The 27,301-nt window shown below is 39.2% G+C and overlaps 2 protein-coding genes across 4 annotated transcripts in view; both read left to right on the top strand.

Annotated features, from left to right (window-relative positions):
* On the top strand, window positions 1-26,754 carry LOC306850554 (spectrin beta chain, erythrocytic-like). Of its 3 annotated transcripts, none has more exons than XM_079386235.1 (37): window positions 1-283; window positions 4,151-4,389; window positions 11,439-11,590; window positions 11,727-11,900; window positions 12,592-12,698; window positions 12,808-12,888; window positions 13,824-13,939; window positions 14,020-14,132; window positions 14,223-14,410; window positions 14,494-14,611; window positions 14,983-15,141; window positions 15,283-15,585; window positions 15,734-15,884; window positions 15,991-16,861; window positions 16,972-17,109; window positions 17,198-17,957; window positions 18,153-18,355; window positions 19,053-19,143; window positions 19,259-19,405; window positions 19,658-19,927; window positions 20,082-20,306; window positions 20,413-20,502; window positions 20,717-21,001; window positions 21,163-21,293; window positions 21,438-21,642; window positions 21,802-22,025; window positions 22,243-22,393; window positions 22,512-22,756; window positions 22,844-22,982; window positions 23,070-23,154; window positions 23,250-23,446; window positions 23,551-23,624; window positions 23,715-23,778; window positions 24,003-24,259; window positions 24,401-24,574; window positions 24,687-24,729; window positions 24,824-26,754. In XM_079386235.1, exons 2-37 carry the CDS (start codon window positions 4,233-4,235, stop codon window positions 25,007-25,009), a joined length of 7,074 nt encoding a protein of 2,357 aa, XP_079242361.1. In that variant the 5' UTR covers window positions 1-283; window positions 4,151-4,232; the 3' UTR covers window positions 25,010-26,754. The 3 variants fall into 3 exon arrangements, with proteins under 3 accessions (XP_079242361.1, XP_079242362.1, XP_079242360.1); XM_079386236.1 differs by lacking the exon at window positions 1-283 and adding an exon at window positions 2,707-2,799; XM_079386234.1 differs by lacking the exons at window positions 1-283; window positions 4,151-4,389 and adding an exon at window positions 7,049-7,640.
* Window positions 24,913-27,301, top strand: part of LOC306850555 (protein Daple-like) — a 62,377-nt gene continuing 59,988 nt past the window's right edge. Inside the window, exon 1 of the mRNA XM_079386238.1 lies at window positions 24,913-25,033. The gene's annotated coding sequence lies outside the window, so the exon portion shown is untranslated. The remainder of the gene's footprint in view (window positions 25,034-27,301) is intronic.

Here is a 27,301-nt window from a genome sequence, read left to right as displayed (position 1 = left end):
AGTGGAAGGGTGGGGAACACCATTTAAAGTCAGTGACTCTTGACAGGAATGCGCGTCCCCTCCGCTCCGCTCCGCTGGTCTGCTTTATTTTTAACACTTTGGGTGGGTCAAACAGCGGCTGAGGAGAATGAGCGACCCTGCCCCTGCAGCAGCTCTCCCCCACCGTGACCTAGACCTCAGCGCCGCTCATGGGATTATTACTGCCCTTCAAATAACGGACTTTATTCTAAAGACATCGACAAAGAAGCGTGTCACTCTCCCGTACTGCTTTTCAGTTGTTTAGGTAAGTTTACTGTTACATTTGAAACTCATAGTTTTAGAGAGCCTGTCTTCAGTGTGGGCTTCCCAATGTCATTTGATATTAGATGTATCAGAACAGTTTGTTTCTGGTTTTGTTTTAATCACATATGTATTTGTATGTCTCTATGTGTAACATGACACGTTTAATTAGCCTATAGTTCTTTTTGTAAAAGTATTGCACTCTTATGAGAAGTGCAGTGACTTGTTGAGCACTGAACTCTATGTGTGATCAGTACAGATAAAAAAAAGCCCCTGGAGAAAACATACTGGATACAGACCAATGCAAATATGTAAGAACTGTAAATTTTCCTACATAATTATCTGCTTTTCACTATGAGAACTTGAGAAATATGACAGTTAAATTCTCTTCATTTGATAACTATCAGCTCTCATCTTTCATATGATCATAAATTTGACTCTGAGCGACTCTAAATGAGGTCCAAGCTGGTCATTAGCTGAGTCAACCTTGTCCAAACTGGTAGACCACATTGGACCAGAAACAAACCAGCTTGTCATGTAAGTTTAATCAGAAGAAAGCTGTTTCACAGCATTAGTAAAAGAAAAACAGCTGTCACTAAGCCTTTGAAATAATACAATTCTGTGAACTGTTTCAAGCTCACCTTATAGGGAGAACCGCTGTGGTGTAAACACTATTACTTACTGCCCAGAACTTCATAATATGACCATAAAGTTCATTCCAGGAATAGTTTGTGTTATTCTGTCTGTTAATTGCATGCTCTGCTTGCCTGAACTGAACTTGCTGCATCTTTAACGGAACAGTTTATTCAAGCATTAAAATCATGTCAGCCTTTTTTGTGTTCTTCGTATGGAAAGGAGCAGCGTGAACATTCCTTGAAACATCTCTTTTTGTGTTTTACAGATGAAAGAAAGTCATACGGGTTTAGCAGATATGAGTGTGAATAATTAATGACATAATTTCAGTTTCAGGGTAAACTTATTTCTTCAAGGTGGTGTTTATACCCACAATTTACTTTCCTTAATTTCATTTAAACACAGAATACTCTTGTGCCATAGTGCCAGGCTCCAGCTGCTTCTACAGTAACATGGAACACACAGTGCGTCATGATTCATACCACACCTAAGTGTGGCCTCTCCCCTCACACATGTGAAAAATAACCCGCTGTGTCGGCTTCCTGGACAGTAGATAGCCACCCTCGAAGCTTTGGTTGCAGAATTTGAGAGTAAACACACTGTGACATTATCATGGCAGTGATAGATATTATTAGCTAGAGATACAGCTCTTATAGAATTTCAATTACAGTTTTATTGCCAAATATAATGTTAATGACCTAAAATTGAACAGATTCAGTAATGTAGCATATGTCGTTATTTAAATGGTTCACACAAAAATGGAAAAAATAAATAAAGCATGCACAGCTGCAAATGAGATTTAAGAGCTACTGCAGAGTATGTTTTTCAGTGAACAACAAATTAAATTTTGGTCTATTACTCATGCAAAGCTATCATAATGAAATCAAATCACTTATTAAGGGCTACTTGTCATTTTTGGAGTTTGAAAGCATGGTTACTATAAATTTACACTATGGAAAAGAGCAGCATCAATATTCTTCAAACTTTCTTCTTTTGTGTTCTATATAAGAAAGAATGTCATAAGGGTTTGGAATGACATGACATGATTATCTTTTTTTAGGTGAAGAATTGTTTCAAAGCAGTCTCTACTGTCTCTCTTTTTCGGTTGAGATAGTAGATACTTTGTAATGAACTGTATGTGTGCACGTGAGCATATTGCAGAGAGAGCAGCAAAGTTGTGCCTCTTGTGATAACGGGTTTCCCGCTGGTGGGTGGAGAATAGTTCTTTGATAACATCCCCCCTGCGCTGGCCTGATACAGAGAGGGAGAGAGAAAAAGAGTGAAAACCACCATCACCACTCTTTCTGACACCTGTTAGATTCGCTTCTTCACTCAGTTCTTGAGCCAGATGTTGATTGTGTCATTTATTTTCATTTTGTATATTGCACAACTGATGCCTAGCATTTTTATAGTACACTAACCCTGACTACACTAACTACAAATAGTAGGTGAAATTCATTTGGTCCAGTGCTTTTCAGTGGCCTAGATATTTGGAGCGAACTAGAGCAGAAGCATTGGATTGTCTCAAGAAGTTCACTGCTAATGTTTAGCAAGGATTTTCCCCCCTAATTATCTGACTGTGAGACGAAACACGCAAGCAAATATCTGATCACGTAGCGCGTGACAAAGTAGGAAAATTTGTGAAGGGTGCTCTTTACATTCTTTAACCCAAAGGGGTTGCCCAGCCCCGTTTAGGGTGATAAGACTACACATGAGCAACATGCCTCACAAAGATAGAACTATCTTAGCGGCTAACCTTCACCCGCCAGTCCACAGTAGCACACGCAAATACACACCCTCGTAAGAGTGACGGTTAGAGGACATGTGCTGAAAATGGCGGCCTTTGGAATCTTGAGGGTGTAGAGAACCATTCTATAAGGAAAACAGGTATACTTTTATTAATTGTATTATTTATTACTTATAGACAGGGACAAGCAGAGGCAGGTAATGATAGGAAGATGGGCAACTACAAGAGTCAGTTTTTGACATACTGTAAGTTCCACCACAAATTTGCACATGTCCTCTGTAGAGTTTTAAATTGTCATCTACTTTCATAAATTATTCTACCATTCATGCTTCCCACATATATTTGTGTGAATCTGAGACCACTTGTGAACATTGTGTTTTTCTAATTAAAACCCTTTTTTTCATCACAAGTTATATTAATATACAATTTGAGTGAAAATTAGAATTTTAATGTAATTATTCAACTGAATCATTTCTTATAAGCTTCTCTCTCTTCCCCTTTTTTAATGGCAGCAGCTCCTGAGCTCAAATGAACAAGACCTGATGATCATGTTATCAGCACAATTTAAAAATGTTCCAAAGAGCATCTTTTGCTTCAATGTAAGCAAGAATGCAGAATCTTTATCATTTCTTATTTTGACATTTTCAAAATTCTAAAACTTTAAATGTTGCTTTAATTCAGTTAATAGAAGTTAATTGATAAAGAAAATCTATTTATGACATTATTTTTGACAGCATTTTTTACACAAGTGCCTAAAACGTTTAATAGTACTGTAGCTTTGCAGGTAGGTCTCTTGAAGCATCTTGGAGACATTGCCACAGTTCTTCTGGATTTAGTCTGTTTCAGTTTGTTCTGTTTCTTCTTGTTATTCCAGACAGACTGAATGATGATTAGATCAGATCTCTGTGTGGAGCACTGGCTGTTGTCAGACAAAAATCTCACTGGATTATTACAATTAATGGCAAAATGATTGTTTGGAAATGTAAACTGATATTTCCTAATGACACACTACAGCAAAAGCTAGAAATAACTGACAAAAAAACATTGTTTAGTTGGCGAAAATACTAGTGTTCTAATCATTTTGGCCAGCACTGTATATAAATAGGCTTATATAATCATGGTATGTGGGACAGATTAAGGGGCTGTTCACACAGATCACGTTTTTGCATTCTTGTACTTCAATGTTTTTCTATTTAAACATGCGCTAGACGATTATGTTGGACCATTGCAGTTGCGTCTTTTCCAGTTTCTTGCACATCACAAAATGTTTTAAAAACAGACTTCTCAAGTTGCCTCAGGACCTCAGGTTGCCTTTTTTCCCATTCCACTGCCCATGTTTTGCATTTTTTGTGTGAACAGTCCCTTAGGTACAAGTATCTAAATATAGTGTGATGCAAACATAAATTTCAAAATGTATAATGTTCACTTCAGTGCAAAATCTGAAAAAGATAAATGTGCACTTAAACACTTCCTCCATCTCTCACCTTTCAGATCATCCATCTCTGGCATTCCACTGTCTTGTCTTCCTGTGGCACGCTGAGGTGTTTGGTCCCTCTCATTCCTCTTCATCTCGATGGCAACTGTGACCTCCACCACAGACTTTGACAATGCTGAAATCACTCAGCAGTACAGCCGCATCAACACCCGCTTCGAACTGTCTGACGAAGAGCTCGACAACGACAACACCTCGGCCAGACTGTTTGAGCGCTCACGCATTAAAGCGCTTGCAGGTGAGTCGTCTCAAGTGACATAAAAGTGAAGTGAGATACTGCCAAGTATGGTGACCCATACTCGGAATTCGTGCGCTGCATTTAACCCATCCAACGTGCACATACACAGCAGTGAACACACACACACCGCGAACACACACCCGGAGCAGTGGGCAGCCATTTTATGCTGCGGTGCCCGGGGAGCAGTTGGGGGTTTGGTGCCTTGCTCAAGGGCACCTCAGTCATGGTATTGAGGGTGGAGAGAGCGCTGGACATTCACTCCCCCCACCTACAATCCCTGCCGGCCCGAGACTCGAACCAGCAAACTTTGGATTACGAGTCCGACTCTCTAACCATTAGGCCACGACTTCCCAACTTCCAAACTGAGCACATATTGCTTTGGCTTAGATATACAGAGCCCACAAATGTGCAAATACATATACAGACGTACAGGCAGCTGAACCCTATCCTCTCCTGCCCCCCTTGATCAGCCAGGATCATTTGCACATACCCAGCATGCCTCGGTATGACTGAGCTGGACAGCTGCCCTGCCCGTCTGTGCCCATAGCTTAGATCTCCAGGATGGTTGCAGGAGCTTGTAATTTTTGGTACACCTGTGGGGTCTCCTGCTCTCAGAGACAGCAAGTTTTAAATAGCAATTTCATGACCAGACTTACAAGACCCTTTCCAGGGACTGGGTAATCCACATAGGACAGTTATGAAAACTGTTTGAATGACAGTACACTATCATACATTTTTTCAGAAGAAAACGTGAGTGGTGCTTCACGATGCTGTGTGGTTGCTCAGGTGTTCCAAGTGGTTTCTGAGGCATTGTTTAGAGGTTGCTTATTGGCCCAAGTCAAAGCCTCACGGAAAGACCTCTTTGACTGCATTAACAGAGTATCCAATTTTTGCATCCAATTTGGCACATTTCTCCTTTTGCAAATTTTAACATTAACATCTACTGTAACAGAATATTGCTCTATAGCTATGCATATCTACACTAAATACTTCTAGAGATATGAGATGTCATAGTTTTGATGGTCATTTTACATAAAGGAGCAAGTACATGCTCTTTTCTCCACAAAACATTACAAAAGGCAGGACACACAGTTTGGAGAATGGGATGTATTAAAAAAGGCATGAATCAATATACAAGTGTGAACTGAATGTAAAGTTTTCTGACAATTAAAGAGATACAGTAGTTCACCCAAAGATGAAATTTTGTTGTTAATTTACTCAACCTCAGGCCATCCAAGATTTCTCTTCAGCAGAACAGTAAAGAAGATTTATTGCTGAAACCATGGTCCTTGGTGATTCATTAACTTGTAAATCTGTGCTGCTCGAGCCTTGAACTGTTTCAGATGGCTCAGTCCGATTTGGTGAACTGGTTCAAATAGTTCACCAAAAAGATCTGGTTAAAAAGAATGATTCATTCGCAAACAGTACATCTCTCTTGACCATTTTCCTGAGGCTATGGATTACAGGTAATGCTGTAAATAATGTTCAGTTTCTTTCACAGAACAATTGTTTCACTTCATATATTGTCAGGAGCCACAGGTGTTCATTTTGTTGTTGCCCGATATACCTTTTTTGATTCTCAAAGTGACTTGCATTTTATGAATCGCTAAGGACAAACGGTTTCAGCTAAAAAATCTTCTTTACTGTTTGAATAAAGAAAAAAGTACCTACATCTATATCTTGGCTGGCCTGAGGGTGAGTAAATTAACAACAAAGTTCAATTTTTTGGTGAACTATTCTTTTAACTGCAGGATAATTGCAATTAAATGAAAATGTACTATAGTTACAATTTTTATTAAATGCAGTTAGCTGAAATTTAAGGTGTTTTTTCTCCACTCATGTAGGATAGAAATATATCTTTATATTTTCATAATTACTTTGAAACATGGTTGTGTTATATTTGTTAAAGTGTACTGGTGAGCAGTTATGTAAACTAAAATATACTGAAATGTTATATAAATTAAAACTTTTATGTCATGCATTTAATTTTGTGAGAATAAGTTGTTTTTTTATTTAAGGCTAGGTGTTTTTCTTTTTTGAAATGCATTAGCAATGTGTACTCAAACTCGGCCTGCTTCTTTAAGCCAAGTGTATGTTGCTGAGCCAGGGGGAGTGTGATGTGTTCTGTCGGTGTGTCTGTGCTTTGCTCTTTCTGTAATGCAATTAGAGAGAGTTAAAAAGTGAGGGAGGGAGGGAGGGAGAGCGAGAGAGAGAAGTGGCTCCCATTCTTCACCGTTGATTTACGGCTTCTGAACAGACATGCATCCCTCTGAGTATACTAAGTACACTTTGAGTGCACAGTCATTAATACATTTGTAGTTTGTATTTACATCAGGGTCTAAATCGCTTATGCTTGCACTTACAGTCTGTTACAGTCACATTGTATTTGTAACAAATCAAAAACATACACAAACACATGCACATCCATTTGATGAAATTTTAGATGAGTGTGTGTGTTGTAGGGCGGACAGGAATGGGGGCATATTATATGCATGGCTGGGGTGCTGGAGAACCACTTCATGTGCTGCCGGGGAGAGGCACAACAGCATCACTGCTAAGTGAAGAGTGAGTGAGGGCGGGAAGGAGAAAGAGAGGGAGGGAGGGAGGGAGGGCGGGCAAGAGGAAGAGGGAGAAGATAACAGGACTCGAGACAGAAGGAGGGAAGAAGAGTGTCCTGTTTGTCTTGCTCTTTCCTGGCCTTGCGTATTGATTTAGCGTGGTGAGGATGAGCAGCCCCTGTTTGTGTCGCGCGGTGCCCGTGGGCCAGACCCGGCTGAGGGAGGTCAAACTCAGCGTGAAGACCAGCAGAGAGACCATCGCGAACCGCCCTACCCCAGTCGTTCGAGAAGTCAGCAGCCGGCAATATACCACGGTAAAAGAAGTCCCGACCCGGACCAATGCACCAGGCAGTCGGAGCAGGAGCACCCCGCCGGTTTACAGGGCCCAGAGCAGAGGGGGCAAAACTAAAAGTCCCCACATTCGGGAACCCGAGCACCTGCCGGAGAGGAACGGAACTTTACTGGGCATCACACCTAAAGAAGCGCCCATGACTCTTACTTCAGTTTCCTTAACCTCATCATCCTCTTCCGTCTGCACCCCGAGGGGCCATCGGCCCTCGCCTCCACGATCCTCACCATCTTGCCCGCTTTCCCCGTCCCGGAGTATGAAACGAGCACGCTGGCTGAGCTACAGTGCTTCCAACATCTGCTTTAACAACTCCATCCTGGATGGGCGGTTCAGACACCTGCAAGGTAGTATCCTGCTGGAGTTTTTTTTTCTCCCATCCTCAAAGAGGGGGCAGTCTTTCCTGGCATACCCTCCACCCTGCCACAGGGGAGTTATTAGGTAGAGATCCAGAATGGGAAGGGTGTTAAGGTGGTATGCTAGATTGTTTTCTGTGGGGTGCTGTGGGAACTGGTTTGTCTTTTTATGTGCAGTATTTAATAATTTCATTATTTATGCTGTATATACGCCCCAATTGCTCACTGCGTTCCCTATAAATATTTAATGGAAAACTCATAAAAAGGCCATTCAGTAAAAAATAATGGAAAAAATACTTCTTGCCTCCCACCACATCAATCTTTTTCTAGCTGAATTACAAAGCAGACCATCTACTTATTGTCTTCAGCTATTCCTACCTCTTACAGGAAAATTTATTTTTCTCTGATTTGGGGTATTCAGCATCGAGGTCTCCTACCTCACTTATTCTCTCCTGGCAGCTCTGTTTATTTTTAGAGAGAAGTTGACTGTCACTGTTAATTTGCGTAAAACTGAGCTTCCTCTTTCTCTCTGATGAGAGTGTTTTTTAATGCTGTGGAACAGAAAGAGTTCATAGTTATTTTGTTCTATAAATATCACAAATATTTACATGTACAAAATGAATAGAAGGGATTAAACCTTGGTAGTGTAAAGAGAAATAGACAGACTAGTTTGCATACTACTTTTCTACTGCTCTAGTTAATGGTGTTTGGCATGCATTACTACTTCTAATGCTCATTCTTAGGGTTATGGTTTTTATGGAAACCCGTTTTAGAATAAATAAAAAAAACTAAGTAATTGTGAGGTAAAGTTTAAAATAAGAAATATAGTAACACTGCGAGATGTGAAGTCACACTGTAAGATCTAAAGTCACAATTGTGAAATATAGTCACAGTTGGTGACTATAAAGTTGCAATCATGAGAAATGTAGTTGCAAGTACCTAAGACATGAGTTTTATCTCAAACTGAGCAGTTTTGTTCTGATGGACCATAAAATGGGTGAAAAATCATAAATATTTATATTGAAGGAGGGACTCAAGCCATATCTAAGAACAAGAACATCATAAAGATCATCCAAACTGCCTCCATCATGGCTGCAGGTGATAAATGGGAAAGCACTGTTTGCATTGCGTCTGAATCTATTGCTTTGTGTGTGTCCTTCTGTCACAAAGCTCTCTGTTACTTGTGTCTTTGTGTTGGTAAAGACCCAATCTGGGGGGGGGGGGGGGCCTTCACACGAAAGGTCTATTTCACAGACCTTTCATGTGAGCTGGAGAGAATATCAGAGATCAGCAGGACCCTGGTGACACAAATTCTATTTAGACTCACTGCTGTTCTAATGGAGAGAGAGAGATTCATTTAGTAGAGGTTAGACTACAGTCTTGCTGTACAAAGTGTGGACAGGAAGTGGGATCATTTGGCAGTAGTTTGATCATGAAATTTGTAATGTTGCCAAGTTTAGCTCTCTTATTTTTTGTGTGTGTGTGTAACCCAATAAGTCAAGATTTGCCTGGTTAGCATGGTCTCCAAACTCTGGGTGGTAGATGCTATACTTGCACCATCTGGACACAAAACAAACAAACAAAGTCCATTGACAGCTGATCAAATTTGACATTTATTTATATATATATATATATATATTTATTTAATCATTCATTCACAAGCAACATGTATTTATATTTCATTATATTGCAGTAGATGTTTTACCTTTCATGATAATAAGATGAAGGGCTTATTGGGACTGATTGCCAGTCACTGTTGTTGTGACAGCATTTTCCTTTGGCTCCAGGGTAATTAGCCACATGACATTCACGGCTCAAGAGATTGCCTAAAACATTTACCAAACATTTTATAATAATCCTTGAATTTAGGTCGATTCATTCATTTAAAAATTATATTTTTGACTTGAATAAAAACATTTTATTTAGATGTTATTACATAAAATACATGCTTGAAGTTACCAGAAAATCAATAATATTTTTTTTTACATGCCAACATAAAGACATTTGTTGGCTTATTTGCTAAGCAATTGTTGGCTTATGAATAAAGTTGCATGGAAACATTAAGCCTAACATTAATAATATGAAACTTTAAGGATTTGTATGACATTTCAAACTTAAATGTTTATGGCAAAATGAAAGCTATTTTGTCTCTCTCTGTAGCAGTGGTTCTCAAACCTGTCCTGCGTGGAGTACCCCCAGCCCTGCACATTTTGTATGTCTCCCTCATCAATTCAACTCATCAGCTCATTAGTGGAGACTGCAAGACCTGACGTGGGTGTGTCAGATATAGGAAGACATACAAAATGTGCAGTGCTGGGGGTACTTCATGGAGAACCACTGTTCTACAGAATACAGATGTACTGCCAAAGAATATGCTTTTGACCTAACATTGTTCTAATCAAGTATTTTTATTTTTAAAGCCATAATCCATTTGAAAATCCATGCCTTTTAAACAGCTTTAAAAAAATGTGTATTTTCATGTCTGTTGTACAGAACTAACATTTGGTATAACACTCACTAATCATAATACCTCTGAAGGATTGTTCCTGCCCATGCTCAAAAATAGTTCAGACATCATGCATTACACATTTGAATGTTCATTATTTTTTCATTGTTTTGTGAGCCAGATGGAGAAGACATGCTTTCATATTGTAGTTTTTCCATTCAGAGAATGAACTTCAGGGTAATTTAACAGTGTTGTAGTCAAGATCAGTTAATTCTAATCCAAGTCCAGACCAAGACCTGAGAAGGTTGAGTCTGATTCAAGGCTGAAACAAGAAGAGGAACAAGTCATAGAAGGTTTAGCTGTAGTTTATGCATAAATGGGAAGGTAATAGATTGGCTTAAAAGAATGCATCCTTTCTCCACCCGCTTCACATTCTAATATTTTATAACGTCTTTTTCAAACTCCTCTCTCACTCACTCTGTTTTTCCTACCTCTCTTTTTGTCTTTTCCATCCCTCCATCTTTCCAGTTTCCTGCAGCCATAGGATCTGAATCATTTATAAAACGCATCATTAAGAATGCACAATTTTGTTCTTTTTGTGGTAGAAACCTAAATAAACGTGGTGCTGCAGAAGATTTGCTCAGCAAAACATTTGGACATACACAACAATACACTTTAAAGAATACACATACATGTAGATTAATCAATATAGGACTGACAATATAAACTGTCTTTTTGGATTTTCAAAGAGGGCTTTTTGGGTTTGCGTGTAAGATGTAAAAAAAATATGGCTTTGGGGTATTTGTGCAATTCACACCTATGTTTATCTATTTTATTACATAATGCATTCCGTATATGTCTATTCTCAATCTAAATGGGTGAATCTCATGAAAACTGTCAAGAAATCATAAAAATGAAGCCTGTTTTTAAGGCCATTAATATTTTATGCATTGTAACATTATTTTCAGTACAATGGAGTACACTGACAATTAAGAACATCTACAGTAATGGTATTATTCAAAACATTTGAACATTATTGCACAATTCGGAGTATACATCATGACAGTATTTATTATACTGTAAATTTCATTTAAGCTGAAATCAAAATGGAAATGCCTAATTGCCATTATAGTCACTGTGAAAAAAATGGTCCTTCAAATAGGCCTTATTTATTCAAAATATTATTTCTTATTTTATTATTTTGATTCTGATTAATTTCTGAGATTCATTTAATTAATTTAAATTGCTTAAATCCACTTTATTTTCCCTGCAAATAAAACAGCAGATGTAAAACTATGCCACATCAGAATAGCTGAATGTTTTTCTCTTGCTGTCAAATCTAGATGAGCGAGAGGCTGTCCAGAAGAAAACCTTCACAAAATGGGTGAATTCAATATTAGCCAGAGTAAACTGCCGAATCTCAGATCTCTATTTAGACCTTCGGGATGGGAGAATGCTCATCAAACTACTGGAGGTTCTGTCAGGGGAGAGACTGGTAAGTTCAATTAAATGTGTTTAATGTGTAACAGCATCAAGCCTTGATTTGTTCACACCATGGCACAAGCATTAATTGTCATTTACTGAAGTCATTCCATAATATCTTTGACTCTCCATCTTTTTCCACCATTCAGCCCAAGCCAACCAAGGGCCGAATGCGCATTCACTGTCTGGAGAATGTGGACAAAGCTCTACAATTTCTAAAGGAACAGAGGGTGCACTTGGAGAACATGGGATCACATGATATTGTAGATGGGAACCACCGGCTCATCCTAGGCCTTATCTGGACCATCATTCTTCGCTTCCAGGTCAGCCCCATTATTCTTCTGTACTTTTTTGACCACTCTATTGATTCTGTGCCTCTTAAGTATAATTTAAACCGAACAATAAGGAAAGTTTAGATGTTAAAAACTAAAACAAAACATTTCTCATGCTATAATACACACAGAACAATCCAGACTTTCTGATAATACAGTGGACCTATAGCAGAGATTTTGTATTGTGTCTTTGGCTGATAAGAAAAGCTAACATTTGTTTGGCTGATTGGAAAAGCTTATATTTATTTTTAAATCTCTCATTTTGATAGCAGGATATTTTTAGCCCAGCTACTTCAAACAATGTAGTCTGCTACATAATTCAGACCTTTAAAAATGAAAGGAAAAAAACAGAACAGGAATTGTTGACTGCTTTTTATTCTGCCTGCTTCCCACAGCGATTTGCAAACTATTGAGATATAAAAAGTCAGAATCTAAATAAAGTAGCAATGCCTCTGCATATCTAAGAATGGATGCAATACATACAGTAGCTCTTTTGAATAATGTGAGATTTAGAGTACATGAAATGTCAACCGATATGAGAATTTACTGCTTTTAATGCTTCAAAATAAAAGGAATGTCTAGTTGATAGAAAAACAGTACGAGTGACAGAAAGAGGCATGCATATAGTTTAAATGCACATGTGGGATTCATTTAAGTTTTTGTTCATTCTTTCCTCATACAGATTCAAGACATTATAGTAGAGACAGGACAAGCTGACCAGACAGGCCGGCAAGAGACCCGCTCGGCCAAAGATGCATTGCTCCTCTGGTGCCAGATGAAGACTGCAGGGTAGGACAACAGTTGTCATACTTTAGTTGTAATGAAGCTGACAGCAAATCCTCTATTTTTATGAGAAATCTGTGGTTTCAGATTTGTCTGATGTCATTTGTCTCTGCAGGTACCCCAATGTAAACATCACCAATTTCACCACAAGCTGGAAAGATGGCATGGCTTTCAACGCTCTCATTCACAAACACAGGTGATAAATAGAAAAAAAAAATCAAGACAAAAAGTAAATATTAAAACAAAAGATAGCTTGTGGAGATATTGTTTAGTGGTTAGGAGACATGCAGTGATACACTGAGCAGATGTGCTCATATGGATAACAGTCACTGATTAAGATTCAGAAGCGCCAGATTGTCATAGCAAAGTCAGAATTACCTCCTCTCCTAGGTTTACGAAAGGGTCATCCATAAAATGCATTGCTGTTCTGTTGTAAGTAATCTTAAAGATTCCTAAATACATCTACTTTCGGAAGGCCAAATAAAGTGCTTTGTCTCCCTGACATGGCTGCATCAACACTACTGTGGTTACTGAAACCACGCCTTCTTTCTTTGCGTGAACATTTGGGCGGCATTACGCAAATATTTCCACACCGTGACGTAGACATGTGGGGGCTTGTTTGAATGAGCCGTTTTAGGGGGGCGTGGCAGAGTCTTAACTTTGATAAAGAATATCTCTTTGGTTTTGAGACTTTAGTCTTTGCACCTTCAGGGATATTATCTATGTATCAGCTTGTAACACTCCAAAGAGAAAGGAAAAACATGAAATCGCATCATATGAGCCTTCTAAATGGAGAGAAACTCTAGACCTTTGCTTAAATATCATGTTTCTTAGATTTTCCAAAGAATTTAGATTACATTTCTTAGAATCTCATATGTACCACTTCCAATCACAAACTGTGTTGGGATTTGCCAAGATACCAATATCTGCAATCAAAAATCTGAGATTTTAATATGAACATTCATCCTCCAAGATCATGTTATTAATTTTACAATTAATAAAAAGTTGACACTTAAATCAAACCTCCTGAGGAACCACTGAGAAATGAAACTGATCCTGTTCCTCTTCATACTATCATATCAATACAAAAATAGATATGTACCAAATAACCTCTTCATTTCACTCCATCAGGCCAGATCTGGTGGACTATGGCAATCTACAGAGGTCCAATCCCACTCACAACCTTCAACAGGCCTTTAATGTAGCTGAAAAAAAGCTTGGTGTCACCAAGCTCCTGGACCCAGAGGGCAAGTAACTATTAAGCCAAACATATAATAATTATCCTCCTATTTTAGAGAAAACATCATTATATTGGTATTGTTTACAGATGTATTCACTGAGAACCCAGATGAGAAGTCCATAATCACATACGTTGTTGCATTTTACCACTACTTCTCCAAGATGAAAGCTCTGGCAGTTGAGGGAAAGCGAGTTGGCAAGGTGCAAAATTTGAGCCAGTCCGCACCCATGTGAATTTTATGTGTTTAATGCAAGAGGACATTTGCATTGATCTATATTCATATTCTACAGGTGCTAGACCAGGCCATTGAAACAGAGAAGATGATTGAGAAGTATGAGACATTGTCATCAGACCTGCTAACATGGATTGAGCAAACCATTATTGTGCTGAACAACCGCAAGCTTGCTAACTCCCTTACAGGTGTCCAACAGCAACTTCAGGCTTTCAACTCTTACCGTACCGTGGAGAAACCTCCTAAGTAATTCAGTCTATTTATGATCTCTATTTTTATAGTAAGCAACCAACTGCTAAACAACCAACTTTTTAACTCTAACTCTTCAGATTCCAGGAGAAAGGCAACTTGGAAGTACTGCTGTTTACCATCCAGAGCAGAATGAGGGCCAACAATCAGAGAGTCTACACACCAAAAGAGGGTGCACTGGTGTCTGATATCAACAAGGTAAGATGCTAAGGTTAATGCTGCATTGATTTAAATGCCACTTGAAGTCAAACTTTGAAGATAACCTAATATCTGAACCTAAATCTGCAAAACAGTCTTTGACTTTTTATCTTGTAAGCTTTGAACAATAGAATATGGTGGTTATCTGGTGAGGTCAAGTAGAAATATCCCATATCTGACTTTAAATAGGGTGCACAATAAGCACAGTTATATCAATAAATTCATGAGAAACATTGTTATGAACCACACCAGTTTGTCTCAACCACATCGTGTAAATGTTCTGTAGGACAGTGACAAAGTTTGAACATAATTGTAAATCCAGTAGTCTGAGAGGCTCTGAGATGTTTGAGTGTGCGTTGTTGTGTTCTTAGGCATGGGAGCGGTTGGAGAAGGCAGAACATGACCGTGAGCGGGTCCTAAGAGATGAACTCATTAGGCAGGAGAAGTTGGAGCAGATGGCTCGCCGCTTTGACAGAAAGGCAGCTATGAGAGAGACCTGGCTTCAAGAGAATCAGAGACTGGTTACACAGGTAACTCACAATCCACAGCCTTCATCTAAAAGATGAAAGGTGCAGAGAGCCTTTATTTATTTAAATACCCATTATTTCATGGTTGCCAACACCTGAAGATTGAAATTAATAATAATCATTATTTTGCTTTCTACTTTAAAGGACAACTTTGGCTATGACTTACCAGCAGTGGAAGCAGCTAAGAAGAAACATGATGCAATAGAGACAGACATTTCTGCATATGAAGAACGCGTTCAGGCACTGGTGGCTCTGTCTAAAGAACTGGAAGCAGAACGATACCATGATGCTAAACGCATTGATGCTAGAAAAGACAATATCTTGAGGCTGTGGGACTACCTGCAGGAGCTCCTGAAAGCTCGTAGAGGTCGTCTAGACAAGAACCTTACCCTTCAGAGAATCTTCCAGGAGATGCTCCACATCATCAGCTGGATGGATGAAATGAAAGTATGAAGGACCAATTTGTAAATTATAAATTTGCTTGATTTATATGCTTTGCTTGAATATTATGGTTGCATTGTAACTGTAACTGTAACGATTTGTAATTGAAGCAAAACCACATGATCAATCTTCTTATGTGACATTTTTTCTTCAGAGCCGACTCTTGTCCCCAGACTTTGGAAAACACTTATTGGAAGTGGAAGACTTGTTGCAGAAACATTCATTGCTAGAAGCTGATATAGCAGTGCAGGCAGAAAGAGTTCGATCAGCCAATGCAGCTGCTCTTAAATTTGCCAATGGTGACAGTGAGTACAGTAGAATCCTTATGTAATAGATGTGAAGCACTCTCTGTAGTCTTTTTTGTTGCAATTGTGACATTGTTATTTTACTTTTCTGCTTTTAATTTTCTAGGTTATAAACCATGTGACCCACAAGTGATCCGTGATCGGGTACAACACTTGGACCTGTGTTACCAGGAGTTGTGTGCTCTGGCAGCTCAGAGGAAAGCCCGACTTGAGCAGTCACGACGACTTTGGAACTTTTTATGGGAAATTGCAGAGTTGGAGAGCTGGATTCGGGAAAAGGAGCACATCTTCTCCTCACTTGACTATGGTAAGGACCTGACCAGTGTGCTGATACTGCAGAGCAAACACAGCGTCTTTGAGGATGAGTTTGCTGCCAGACAGGACAACTTGAAGCAGGTGATGGATGAGGGAGAGAGCATGATTCAGGCCAAGCACTTGGGGTCCCCCAAAGTGCAGCAGCGCATGGATGATGTGCGAAATCAGTGGCAGCAGCTGGAGGAACTGGCTGCCTTCCGTAAACAGAATCTGCAAGACACCCAATGCTTCTTCCAGTTTCAGGGTGATGCTGATGACCTCAAAGCCTGGCTGGTTGATGCTATGCGGCAGATGAGCAGTGATGACGTTGGACATGATGAGTACACAACACAGCGACTGCTCAAGAAACATCGTGACTTGAGACATGAGGCCACTAAGAACGGAGCCACCATTGACGCTCTATCTAAGCAGGTCAATGCACTTCCTGAGGAATTAAGGAACACACCAGACATCCAGGGGCGTCTGAACGATATCCGGGATATGTATATTGAGCTTTTGACCCTCTCAGACCTGAGGCAGAAGAAGCTAGATGACACCATGGCTCTTTACACAATCTTCAGTGAGACAGACGCTTGTGAGCTCTGGATGGGCCAGAAGGAGACCTGGCTGGTTGGGCTGGAGACACCAGAGAATTTGGAAGATCTAGAAGTTGTACAAAACAGGTATTGCTATTGGGTTTATGAACCCAGAGACAGTACTTTAAGTGTGTTTCATAAACTGGGAAACTATTCCAATTTATGCCACTTTTATAAAATGTTCTGTTTGTTTGCAGGCTAAGCATCCTTGCTCAGGAAATGGGTAATATGCAGGCTCGGGTTGATAATGTCAATAAAGCAGCCAAACAACTTGAAGACAGCAGACATCCACAAACAAAACAAGTGAAAGACTGTCAAACTCGTCTCAACAGAAGGTAAGAGTTATAATCCTGGATGTGAAAGCCAGTTCTAATGAAAAATACTTTATTAATCTGTAATGTTCCCTTTTATATCTTCTCATAGATGGGAAGCTTTTAAAGCAATGGTAGAGGATAAGAAACACAAAGTAGATTCAGCCCTCAGCCTACATAACTATGCTATTGAATGTGATGAGACGGAATCATGGATAAAAGAGAAGACACAGGTCATTGAGTCAACACAGGACCTTGGGAATGACCTGGCTGCAGTCATTACCATTCAGAGAAAGCTCTTTGGCATGGAAAGAGACCTTGCTGCCATCCAAGATAAGTTGGATTTCCTGCGTAATGAGGCCCAGAAGCTTGTGAAGGACCACCCAGAACATGCTTCTGATATACTTGCAAGACAGGAAGAGTTGGATGCAGCATGGGACAACTTGAAACGCACGCTGAAAAACCGTGAAGACTCTCTTGGGGAGGTCAGCAAGCTGCAGACATTCCTACAGGACATGGATGATTTTCAAGCCTGGCTGTTCAAGACACAGAAGGCTGTTGCATCTGAAGATATGCCTGATGGTTTACCAGAGGCTGAGCATTTCCTGAGTCTCCATGATGCTGTGAGGGCTGATATGGATGGCCATGAAGAAGACTACCACTGTGTGAGGGACACAGGAGCAGCTGTCATTCAGGGCCAAGAAGATGATCCTCAGTACCAGCAGCTAGAGCAGAGGCTGGATGGTCTTGATAAGGGATGGGATGAGCTGCACAAAATGTGGGACAGCCGCAAGAGCTTCCTAGATCAGGGTCTCGGCTTCCAACAGTTCATGAGGGATGCCAAGCAGGCTGAGGCCATCTTAAATAACCAGGTATACATAAATACAGTTTTCATCTGATGAACCTTGTAATGAAAACAGACATTTTGGGAAACCCAAACCTTGCCAATATTGCTACCTGTTTAATATTCTTTGCCAATAACCTTTAATTGCAGTTCCATAATATTGTTTCTCCCTTTTAATTTGCTATTTCTCTGTCTGTGACTTTTTCCTGTACTTTTTAAAAAGGAATACACTCTAGCCCACGTAGACAAGCCTGACACTCTGGATGGAGCAGAGAAGGCCCTGAAGAAACATGAGGACTTTGTTACCACCATGGATGCTAATGAGGAGAAGATACTCAGCACACTGGAGACTGGTCAGAGGCTGGTGGACAGTGGAAACCTTTACTCAGAAAGGGTCAAAGACAAGATGGGCTCTATTGAAGATAGGTTTGTTTTTAATATTATTTAAACTATTTAACATTTAAGGTCAAACATACAACATAATTTACATATAACATTCCTCTTTGACCTAGCATATGAACAATCCAAATTCTATGCTTAATTAGACAGTAAAAGTATACAAGGATTTTCAGTTCAATAGGCTCCAGCATCCCACATGACCCTACATACGAAAAGTTAATGCAAAGGTTAATAATTTTGCTTGTCACTTAAACTCTGGACCTGTAAATAAAATGGAACGACAAGAACATTTACATCAAATAATTGACTGTTGTCTACCCACAATGTCAGTGTAATTCAGAAAGCAATCATAGGTTTCTCCTCAAAGTTCATGTTAATGCACCCATGCATTTGTGCTTTATTTGTGTTGAATGGGCAGTGAGTGAGAAAAGAATTATATTGTAAAGGAGTGGCCTGCATTTCCCTATTAGCCCAGGCAGTCTGTAGTTACTCAAGATGGGAGCCTGCCCTGATGGGTATTGATCTCTTTGTGAAAGTATACGTAATCCATTGGCTTATGTTGCTTTTTTAAAGTGTTCTCTCTGCAGTGAGAAAATGGAGGAGTAAAGAAAAGCCATTTCAATCTCAGCCAGTATTCACATTTAACCATATAAAGTTCTTACACCAATTTGCACTAGATACCAACCAATAAATAACACATGTATTTATGTGTATATGTCTTCAGGTACAACAAGAATCGAAAAAAAGCCAAGGAAGTCTCAGGGAAACTGAAGGACAACAGGGAACTTCAGCACTTCCTTCAAAACACCCAGGATGTGAGTAATGCTTTACTCAAAATGTTCATATGCAAGATCTCACAGATTTGTTTCTAATGTAAAGTTCTTTGTGACTTTTTCTCTCATTCAATGTACATTTACTTCTCTGTTTTAGCTTACACTATGGATAAATGAGAAAATGCTGACTGCACAGGATACATCATATGATGAGGCTCGTAACCTCCATAGCAAATGGCAAAAACACCAGGCCTTCATGGCAGAACTAGCATCCAACAAGGATTGGCTACATAATATTGATAAGGTATATAGCAACTTTATATGTACTATAATAAAGCACAGCAGTTGGGTTTCCAAAGAAAAAAAAAGAAAAACATCAAATTTTCATATGGGAAACATTTTTACAATAACTTTTAATCATTTAATCATTTAAAGACAGACTTACCTTGAACTCTAATTTGTTATTAAACAATATAAGATTCTGTTGAAGCGCTATTATCAATATGTTGAAATGACTGAAAAAAATTATATGTACTTTGAACCATGCTCATATTAGGAGGGACAGGAATTGATGGAATCCAAGCCTGAGTTTGAGCCCATTGTCACCGATCGTCTTGCTAAGCTTCATGAACTATGGGATAAGCTGGAGAGCACCACACAGGAGAAGGCTCGGCTGCTTTTTGATGCAAACCGTTCTGAGCTGTTTGATCAGAGCCTTGCTGACCTGAAGAAATGGTTGGCAAAATCGCAGCAGCAGCTCCAGGGTGATGTGGAAGAAGAAGTTAAGGATCTTACTAGTGCCAACATCTTACTGAAGAAACATCAGGTGTGACATTAAATTTGTTACTTTTTCATTGTTTTGTGTCTACTACAATTCAGTAGAGTACCTCAAATGAAGCCAACTATGGTCTGTGCTTTGTCTTTCCATATTTGGTGGTAATTTATAGAATACTGCTTAAATTTGCCCTATTCTCCCCTAGATGACAGAGAATCAAGTTCGGGATCGTGCACGGGAGCTTGAAGAACTCCAAGAAGCTGTACAGCAACACGCTTCTCTTAGAGAGGACCAACCTGAGCTTGAAATTGAGCAGCAGACACTTCAGAGGGACTTCCAGAAGCTCCTCACACCTCTCGCCCAACGCAGGGGCAAGCTGGAGGCCGCTAAGGCAGTGCATCAGTTCTTCAGAGATCTTGCAGATGAGATAGTATGTGCATGTCTAGCATTACAGCTTCTCAGAATGCATCATTAGCTTTTGTCAGTCTTTCTTACTAAAGAATTCTTACATAAAAATTTTTATTTGCTCTCCTCAGCTCTGGGTTAACGAGAGGTTACCAATGGCAATGTCAGAAGAACACGGCAACAATCTTCAGACTGTCCAACTTCTGCTCAAGAAGAACCAAGTGAGTTTTTCATTTTTTCCACTTACATCCATAAATCATTCCTAATTATCCAGTTTGGTAGAACACAACATGACTTCACAACATGGTCTTTCTCCATCTATGGTCTATTTCAACTTGTATGGGGAGTCATTTCTATTATGTTCACCGTGTGATCATGCCTCCTTTCATATACATCATCCACCCCTTTAATATAATCCTTTCATATCCTGCACAGTCTCTTCAAAAAGAGATTGACGGTCACCAGCCACGCATTGATGAAGTGTTAGAGCGTGGTCGCCGAATGGTGGCAGCAGCAGAGGGTAGTCCAGAAGAAGAACACATGTCTGAGGAGATGAAGAAGCTTCAGGATGTGTGGGAAAAGCTGCAGGATGAGATGGCCAAACGAAGAACACGGCTATATGGCTCTAATGAGGCCCAGCAGTATTACAATGATGCAGATGAGGCTGAGGCCTGGATAGGGGAACAAGAACTCTACATGATTGCTGATGAGAAGGCCAAGGTAGAGTGTACAGAATAACAGTATTGTTGTTTTATGTTGCTTGTCTTAAACAAAATCTTCAAAATGCCAAGTTATGCCAACTCTGTGCTGGCTCCAAAATTTGTGTACAATGAAAAGCCATACTAAAACTGTCTCTGACAATTAATCTCTCTGGGTTGTAGGATGAACAGAGTGCTATGATCATGCTGAAGCGACACCTGCTTCTGAAGCAGGTAGTGGATGACTATGCACACTCCATCCAGCAGCTGGCAGACCGTGCCCAGAAAATGCTGACTGAAGAGCACCCAGATGGGTATATTAGGCTAATTGCGTGTTTTTACACAATGTATTGTATATTCAGATAAGTGGGCTTAGCTGAACTAAATCTTGAGGCACCTCAATGTAGGTTAAAAACACTCCATAACAAAGATTAATTGTTATTTGTCTGTATGTGAAGTGAGGCCATCATCCGGAGACAAGGACAAGTTGACAAGCAGTATGCTGGACTGAAGGAGCTGGCAGAGGACCGCAAAAAGAAGCTGGACCACACATATCATCATTTCTTGCTTAGTCGTGAAGTGGAGGCTCTTGAGCAGTGGATTGCAGAGCGTGATGTGGTGGCCTCTTCACAAGAGATGGGCCAAGATCTTGACCATGTGACGGTAAATAGGAACTTGCCCCCAAACAAAGCACAATTACTGTCTCTCACACAAAAGCATGTCTTGACATGTGAAATACACAACTTTGCATATTCAGTCATACTTATATTTTAGGTAAATATAATTACAATCAATATTTTCCTGATTCCATCAATATTTTAGATCCTGCGAGATAAGTTCAGGGAGTTTGCACGGGAGACAGGGACAGTGGGTCAAGAACGTGTAGACACTGTGAACGGGATCATAGATGATCTGATCGAAGCAGGCCACAGTGAGGCAGCAACCCTAGCGGAGTGGAAGGATGGAGTCAATGAGAGTTGGGCAGATTTGCTGGAGCTCATCGACACTCGTGCCCAGCTCCTTACAGCCTCCTATGACCTGCTTAAGTAAGTATAAAATAATTAAATAGATTAAATGTCACTAAAGAGTGCAGTGCTTTTATAAGATTACATTATTCCTACTGACTCACTGTATCTCACATAAAAACAAGCCTATGGTGGAACAAGATTCTAATTATTTAACTATCTTCACTGGTGTGAAGTGTTGTAAGGGGTACAGAATTAGACTGGAAAGTTATCTCAAATATTCTTTGAATTTGGTCAGGTATTTTGATGATGGGAAGGAGCTGGTCGCTCAGATTGAAGAGAAGAAGAACGAGCTTCCTGAGGATCTGGGAGAAGACTTCAGCAAAGCAGAGTCCTTCCACCGAATGCATGCTGCATTTGAAAGGGCCATCAGCTCCCTTGGCAAACAGGCAAGGAAAACACATTACATGATCAAGTAGTTGTCATAATAGGTTTCATGTTTTCATCTCTGGCTTGTACGTATTTATCTCAAAAAGTTAGGGATTTTTCATATCTCTTTTCTTGCAGGTGAAACAGTTCCAGGAGACCGCAACTAGACTATATGCCCAGTATGCAGGAGATCAGGCCACTGCTATTCAAGCAACTGAAAAAGAGGTAGTGGAGGTCTGGAATGGTCTGCTAGCTGCTTGCGCAGGCAGAAGGAAACAGCTGGAGGATACTGCGGACAAATTCCGCTTCTTCACCATGGTGAGAGACCTGCTGGCCTGGATGGAAAGCATCATTCAGCAGATAGAGACACAGGAAAAGCCACGGTATGAAAATGTATCATTGTAATCATCACAGTAGAGATGTCCATGTTCCTTTTTGTGATGAAATTTGTTTCTTGTTGTCCAATGAAGAGATGTCTCCTCAGTGGAGCTCCTGATTAAGTATCACCAAGGGATCCGTGCTGAAATTGAGACGCGTGGGCCAAAGTTTAATCAGTGTGTGGAGCTGGGCAGGGCCCTCATGGAACGCAAGCATAAGGACTCTGCAGAGGTAATCAGACATGGAAGGTAGCAGGTGAAGCCACAACAAAGTATCTGGAAAGGCATCCATTTTCATGTACACTTCTTGTGCTTACAGATTAAAGAGAAGCTGATGCAACTGGTAGAGAAGAGGAAAGAGATGATGCTCAAATGGGATGAAAGATGGGACTTGCTTAGAGTTTGTAAGTCCACAAATGTCAACAAGCACACATGAAAAGACACACAAACATACACATTACTGCATATTACAGCTGCTTATAAATATATCTCCTTCTAGTGTTGGAGGTATGTCAGTTTGCCAGGGATGCATCTGTAGCAGAGGCCTGGCTGATTGCCCAGGAGCCATACGTGGCCAGTAGGGATCTTGGTGAGACAGTGGATGAGGTTGAAAAACTGCTCAAGAGACATGAAGCCTTCGAGAAATCCACTGCTACATGGGAAGAGCGTTTCTCAGCCCTGGAACGTCTTACAACAGTATGTGTTTAAACTTTGACATAGTAAACTCAATGATACCTCAAATTATGTGAATTGTTTGCATTGACAGGCACCACTCACTGACTATTAATAATCTGTTGTAGTTGGAGTTGTGGGAAATTCGGGAACAACAACAGGACATGGAACAGTACAGACAAGAGGCAGAAAAAGACAGCAGGTAGGCCTATATATATACAATCTGGGTAACACTGCACTACCCTAACGCCATATTCCATACTAAAATTTGACATTCAAACTTTGACATTAGGAGAGAAGACACCGGGTTTGCAGAGGAGTCTTCACAACTCTACACCACAGAAGAACAGTCTCTGGTGAGTTCAAGTTTTTGTAGGAATATCATCATCTTTCTCTTCATTAACAACATTCTTCTTATCAGATATTCTTTCACATTTCATGTTGTCATCTCCTATTGCAGATACAGCATACAATACCCTAAAATATAATTGTACTTTTTGTTCTGCAAATGTTTGTTAAATTAATACCTGTAATACTTGTTTGAATCTGTACCCAAACTTTGTTCTTTTGTGATCTTCAGTCTGGTTTAGCAGTAATAGAGCCAAGTTCCATGGGTGTTGATGGCACAGCGGGGGACTCCACTGTGCCTTTAATCTCAGAGATGCAGGAAAGTGGCTCACTGGAGCTGGACCCTTCCACATCTATCCAGGTTACCAAGGAGATAGAAAAAGCTGCCACGCTTCCCACTGAATCTTCACAAGTTCAACCAGTCTTGATGGAGGGAGCTCTATCCCGCAAACATGAGATGGAGGGACCTAATAAGAAGGCATCCAACAGGTTAGCTGTTGTCTAGAGACACATTAAAGTAACCAAGCTATTGACCAGAATATAACGGTGACCTGGGCTAAATCAAAAGTAGCCATCATTTTAATAGTGAACTTAATTTAAAACAATCCACCTTCTCATCTCTTGTCTCAGGTCCTGGAACAACATTTACTGTGTGCTCAAACCTGGGCAGCTCTCTGCTTACAAGGACGCCAAGAGCTTTAGTCACAGTGTCACCTACCATGGCGAGGAACCCCTGAACCTCACCAGTGCTTCTTGCGAGATCTTGACTAACTATAAGAAAAAGAAGCAGGTGTTCAAACTCCAGTAAGGGTCTTGGTCATCAATTTGATATTAATTTTTAAATAAAAATGTATTTACTTATTGTTTTATATATTACATATAGGACTTACTTGTTTTATCCTTCTTCCATTTGCAGACTTGAAGATGGAAGTGAATATCTGTTCCAGTGTAAAGATGAGGTGCGCTATTGACTGCTTCTTTTAATTAGTTCCTTATTAGATAATATAATCTTGCCAGTAAACAACATTAATGATGTATGTTTTTTGACCACAGGAGGAACTCCAGAACTGGACTCATGCTATAGTACAAGCAGCACAAGCTGTGACAGAAGAACCAGTTGCAGGGCCATCAGGAGTGAAGGCACAAAGCCTACCCCCACCTTCCTCCTCTACTCTAGAGGTTCCCTCAACCAAGAAGGAGAAGGAGAAGAGGTTTAGTCTGTTCGCTAAGAAGAAATAAACCCCTGGACAGAATGTGACACAGGTGAAATGGAACAGATTTATAACACCATTTTTTTTTAAACATTATATTAATTTGTAAGAATTTAGCTATATGAAATGTAGATTACCCTGCTGCCTGTATCTAAGCTAATGAAGTGTTGCTAATGTCCACACGTGTCCTTTTTTATGTTTTGTTGTATTTTTCCGATACTAGAGTCACATACCACATTCACTCAGTATACAAATAAAAGCACAGGAACCGATCAAATTTAACCAAAATTATTTGTAAGAAAAAAGGATTTCTTCTTGTGTTGATTTTTTTATGTGTTGAGTTTCTTCTAGGCATGCTTCAGTATGTATTTTGACTATAAATAACATGCTTAGTTTTGTTAATCTGCCTTATTCCTTTAAAATGGTTTCAAATGTAATACTGTGCTCTTTGCATCGGAACTTATAGAATTTAAATAGAGGTTGACATTGGAGAGGTGTTTCTTTTTGTAAATGGCCATCAGCTAGCAGGAGGTGTGATGATGAAGGTGTTTAACACTGTACGCTATTGCGTTAACATGCACTATATGCAATAAGCACAGTGTTTAGTGTACTTGTATTCTGTTTAGGTGTTGTATTTTTCATTATTCCAACAAACATATGAATATTAATATTATAATAATATTATATTCAAATGTGAACATATTAATGACATTATGTATGAATGCATTAAGAAGTACAGCCATGGTACTAAAGAGAATACAAAGATGAGAGAGGTAGCTTTTTTTTTTCCAAAACCTTAACTGTGTTGAATGCTTTTGCAAAGTATGAACTGATATATTTATTTAATATGGTGCTATATCTTTAAGATTAAGAGTTTTACCCTCTCATAACTCAGGTTCCCCAGTATTAGTCACATTATAAATGCAAAGGACAGAAAAAAAACATTAAAATGTATCTCTCACATCATCATAACAATGATTACATTTTGAAAGTGATGTGTACAGCTTGGGTAATGCAGTATAAATTAAACTTGGTAGCCAATGAATGTTTGAATACATGGAGAATAGTGTGTCATACAAATATGAATGTAGAAATAATGGTAAAGGGACATTTTTACCTGTAACATAATAATAATAACTTGCTAAATACATTTAAACTGAATGCCCATTTTCAGATCATGCTAATTAAATATTCATTATACATACTTATAGTTTTTATCACAAGTTTTTGAAATGTTATATTAAAAAAGTAATTTAATTATTTTCAGTATCATATTAACATGGAAGTATATATCCATACTGTTTCTGCCAGGCACTGCAAGCTAAAACAAGTACTTTTTTTTTTGTGCATATTTTCTTTTTCTTTTTCTTTTCTTTTCTTTTTTTTTAAATTGCAGAAACATTTTTAACAATAGTTACATTTCATCTCACTGTTTTTTTTTTTTTGGATATGAATATGTTTACAGAGTCATTTTTTTGCAAGGGTCAGCCTGGTGCTTTATTAAGATGGTGTTTTTTTTTTGGCCATTACATCTTGGACCTCCAAATCTTTCTCTCTCTCTCTCTCTCTTTTTTGGTTTAAACACACTGAAGTCTAAGTTAGAATGAACTCCCTTTAAACTAATATGCCTCCATTCTCTCCTCTCCTTTTATATCTGTATGTTCAATGCAAAATCACAAATAACAAGTTGAAAGATCAGAACAGCATATAGATCAGTGGGTATGACTCATTTTAGGAATATGAAAATCAATAAACCATCTGTTTGCAGTAACCATTGCCCATTGTTGTCTGTTTAAGGACTTGTAGTGTGTGTTTATGTCTGAGTCTTATTTACTTTCCTATTAAGTATTACGCAGTCTGATCAGGTAAAGTTGAATTAACTTCACTAAGTAAAATGTTATTTAAAGTTAATATTAAAACATACTGCTCTTGTCCTGTAGAAGACACTGTTGGGCTGAGTAAAAAGGTTATGTAAGAAAATTATGTTTACACTTCATGAAATTCATGGAGTAACATTTACACTACACTACACTACTACTACTACTTAGCAATAAAATTAGCAGGGATGGGCAGTATTTCAAATGTATTTAAAATACGTATTTGACATACAAAATACCTTTGAAAAAATCTAATGTATTTTGTATTTAAATACATTAAGTCATAGTATTTCTGTATTTTCAAAATACATAAAATACTTTTTGCCAATCAACCTCTTTATTAGACTGCTGATTTGCAGCTGTATGATGTCATCTAGAATTGGGTAATGAAATTTTCTGGATTCCTGTAAGGAAATAAGGAATAATACTGCCTTCGTGCTATC

This window comes from Barbus barbus, assembly GCF_936440315.1.
Source record: "Barbus barbus genome assembly, chromosome: 30".
NCBI classification, from domain to species: domain Eukaryota; kingdom Metazoa; phylum Chordata; class Actinopteri; order Cypriniformes; family Cyprinidae; genus Barbus; species Barbus barbus.
This window is presented reverse-complemented; position numbering and strand designations above follow the sequence as displayed.

Bases quoted from the DNA above. Each gene is read 5' to 3' on its own strand.
- LOC306850554 (XM_079386234.1), top strand. From the start codon at position 7,115: ATGAGCAGCCCCTGTTTGTGTCGCGCGGTGCCCGTGGGCCAGACCCGG. The intron at 15,586-15,733 runs GTATGAAGGACC...TTTTTTCTTCAG, and splicing joins GCTGGATGGATGAAATGAAA to AGCCGACTCTTGTCCCCAGA. The intron at 24,260-24,400 runs GTTAGCTGTTGT...CTCTTGTCTCAG, and splicing joins AATAAGAAGGCATCCAACAG to GTCCTGGAACAACATTTACT.